The sequence below is a fragment of the Mesitornis unicolor genome, unplaced genomic scaffold (assembly GCF_000695765.1).
Source record: "Mesitornis unicolor isolate BGI_N332 unplaced genomic scaffold, ASM69576v1 scaffold17217, whole genome shotgun sequence".
Classification (NCBI taxonomy): domain Eukaryota; kingdom Metazoa; phylum Chordata; class Aves; order Mesitornithiformes; family Mesitornithidae; genus Mesitornis; species Mesitornis unicolor.
Window position 1 is genome coordinate 366 of NW_010195983.1, and position 2,042 is coordinate 2,407.

General features: G+C 43.4%; 1 protein-coding gene across 1 annotated transcript in view; it reads right to left on the reverse strand.

Moving 5' to 3' along the window:
* Nucleotides 1-455: 455 nt before the first annotated feature.
* LOC104543646 (paired box protein Pax-3-like) overlaps nucleotides 456-2,042 on the reverse strand; it is a gene marked incomplete at both ends in the record, with an annotated part of 61,922 nt that continues 60,335 nt past the window's right edge. The window contains one exon of the mRNA XM_010188306.1: nucleotides 456-621. Within this exon, the coding sequence (XP_010186608.1) occupies nucleotides 456-621 (166 nt within the window). The remainder of the gene's footprint in view (nucleotides 622-2,042) is intronic.

Sequence of the window (2,042 nt, forward strand, 5' to 3'; positions counted from 1 at the left end):
GATGGTCTGAATATCTGTATTTTCCCCATCAGATAAATATTCAGAGTACTTACAGAAGTTTCCAGTGCACCACCACCAAAAGCAACAAAGACGACGGAAATGCAACTGCTGCCTCCTTCCTCACCACACCGGGCCCTCTCAGCGAAGGAGGCCAATGCAGCAGAAGGGTAGGGAGGCATATACATCGTTTTACAAGTGCTAACCTCTGCCTTGCAGGAGGCTATTATTTCTCTAGCTAGCACCCTTCACATGTAATCAGTCCTTTCTTGCAGCAAAACAAACTCAAGTTCATACATGCTTAAAATAAGCAGGCTTGCAAGGTCCTCGCTAACTCATTCCCTAAAGTAGCCAACATCTCTTCTTCTACATTAGAGAAGAAAATACTTCTAGAATGGATCAATACAGGAAATCCCTCAGTAACTCTATTTTAACCAAGTGCCTGTGGGCTACTGTACCTTGTGGTATGGAGGTGGGTTGATAGGAGGGCTCAGAGAGCTGGTACGTTGGCAGAGTCGGCATGGCACTGGGTGGAAATCCTCCTGGGATCAGATGGTTGAAAGCCATCAGTTGGTTGGCTCCTGCCTGTTTCCTCCATCTAGCACGACGGTTACTAAACCAGACCTACAAATGTTTTGATTAGGCACATTTTTATTTTTGTTCTTTTAATATAGGTACATCAGAAATAACGGCACTGTATTTCAAACACATTTAGTGTCAGAGAAAAGAGACAGAGAAATTGCACACTGAGCTCAGAGCTCCTAGACAAGAAAGGAGCCCTTGACACACACTTCCATGGTTCAACAGACAGGGCACAGGAGTCTCAAACCCGGGTTTCCTCTTAAATACAGCCTCTGCCTGCAAGATTTATTGCTTCTAATAGCTACCCATCACTATCTTATTGTGCCATATGTAATGAGAAAGGGAAAACATCTCTCCATGTGATTTAAGTGCCATCCAGAGCTATTTGTTCTGGACTGGATTGTCTTTGTATTTAACTTGCTGACAGTTCAGCGACATTACTTAATACACTGTTGGAAGGTGCTTGTACTTCTATATTGGGATGCTATATTGCCCTAATGATCAACAGAACTTTTAAGCTTTTAATTAGAAAAATGCAAGCCCCATGTACAAAACACACAAATCCCTCCCAGCAAGTTTTCATGTATTCACATATGTACAGAACATCTCTTAATAAACTTGACATTAGCAGTAGATCAGAATTTCAGTACCAGATCAGCATTACAGAGCTACTTTGAAATCTGTTCCCAGGACAGGGTACCAAAACAGATGGGGTTTGGATTAGTGTGACATTTTAGCTATAAATCTGCTTTCCTTCATGTCATTCTCAGTTCATGTTTTAAGTTTTCCAAGTCTTAGGTGGTTCTTATTGCCTTCAAGAAAGGAAGGGGCAAGACTTCACAAATGCAGACATAATAAGAGTTGCAAAACACGTAGGTCAAGATTGACACTATAACAGTTACTCATCACCACATATAGGAAGGGCAACCACAAATAGAATGGGCAACCAGCCACAGCAGGGGTGCCTGGGCCAGCATGCATCCACACTGCCCTGCTGCAGGTTTGGAACAACTTCTGGATTACAGCACTCGGCTGCATGAGGTGGAAAGAGGGAGGCTACACGTATTTGTAAACAAGCATACAATTACTCATAATTATACACCCTGAAGCAACTGCAATGATCATCTGTGGATACTATCAATTAGATAAGATCTTGACAGAGTGTTAGCATCTTACAAGGCATATCTGCACAGCCAGTAATGTGATCTGGCCCAAAAGGCACTGAGGCATGTTAGCTGGTGAGCCACACGCAGATGTATTTGTAAAAGCTGGGTCTCAGATCTGTCACCCTTCCTGCAAGCAGCCCATGCTGGGCTATGAATCGGCTATCACAGACTGCATTTCTAGGTGTAACATCATGTACAAACCATGAGTGGCGCCTACATAAGAGTGTAACAACATTCTGGGCTACACTCTGGGCTTCTCCTCTGCTTCCTATTGCATAGCAGGAATGCGGGGACTAC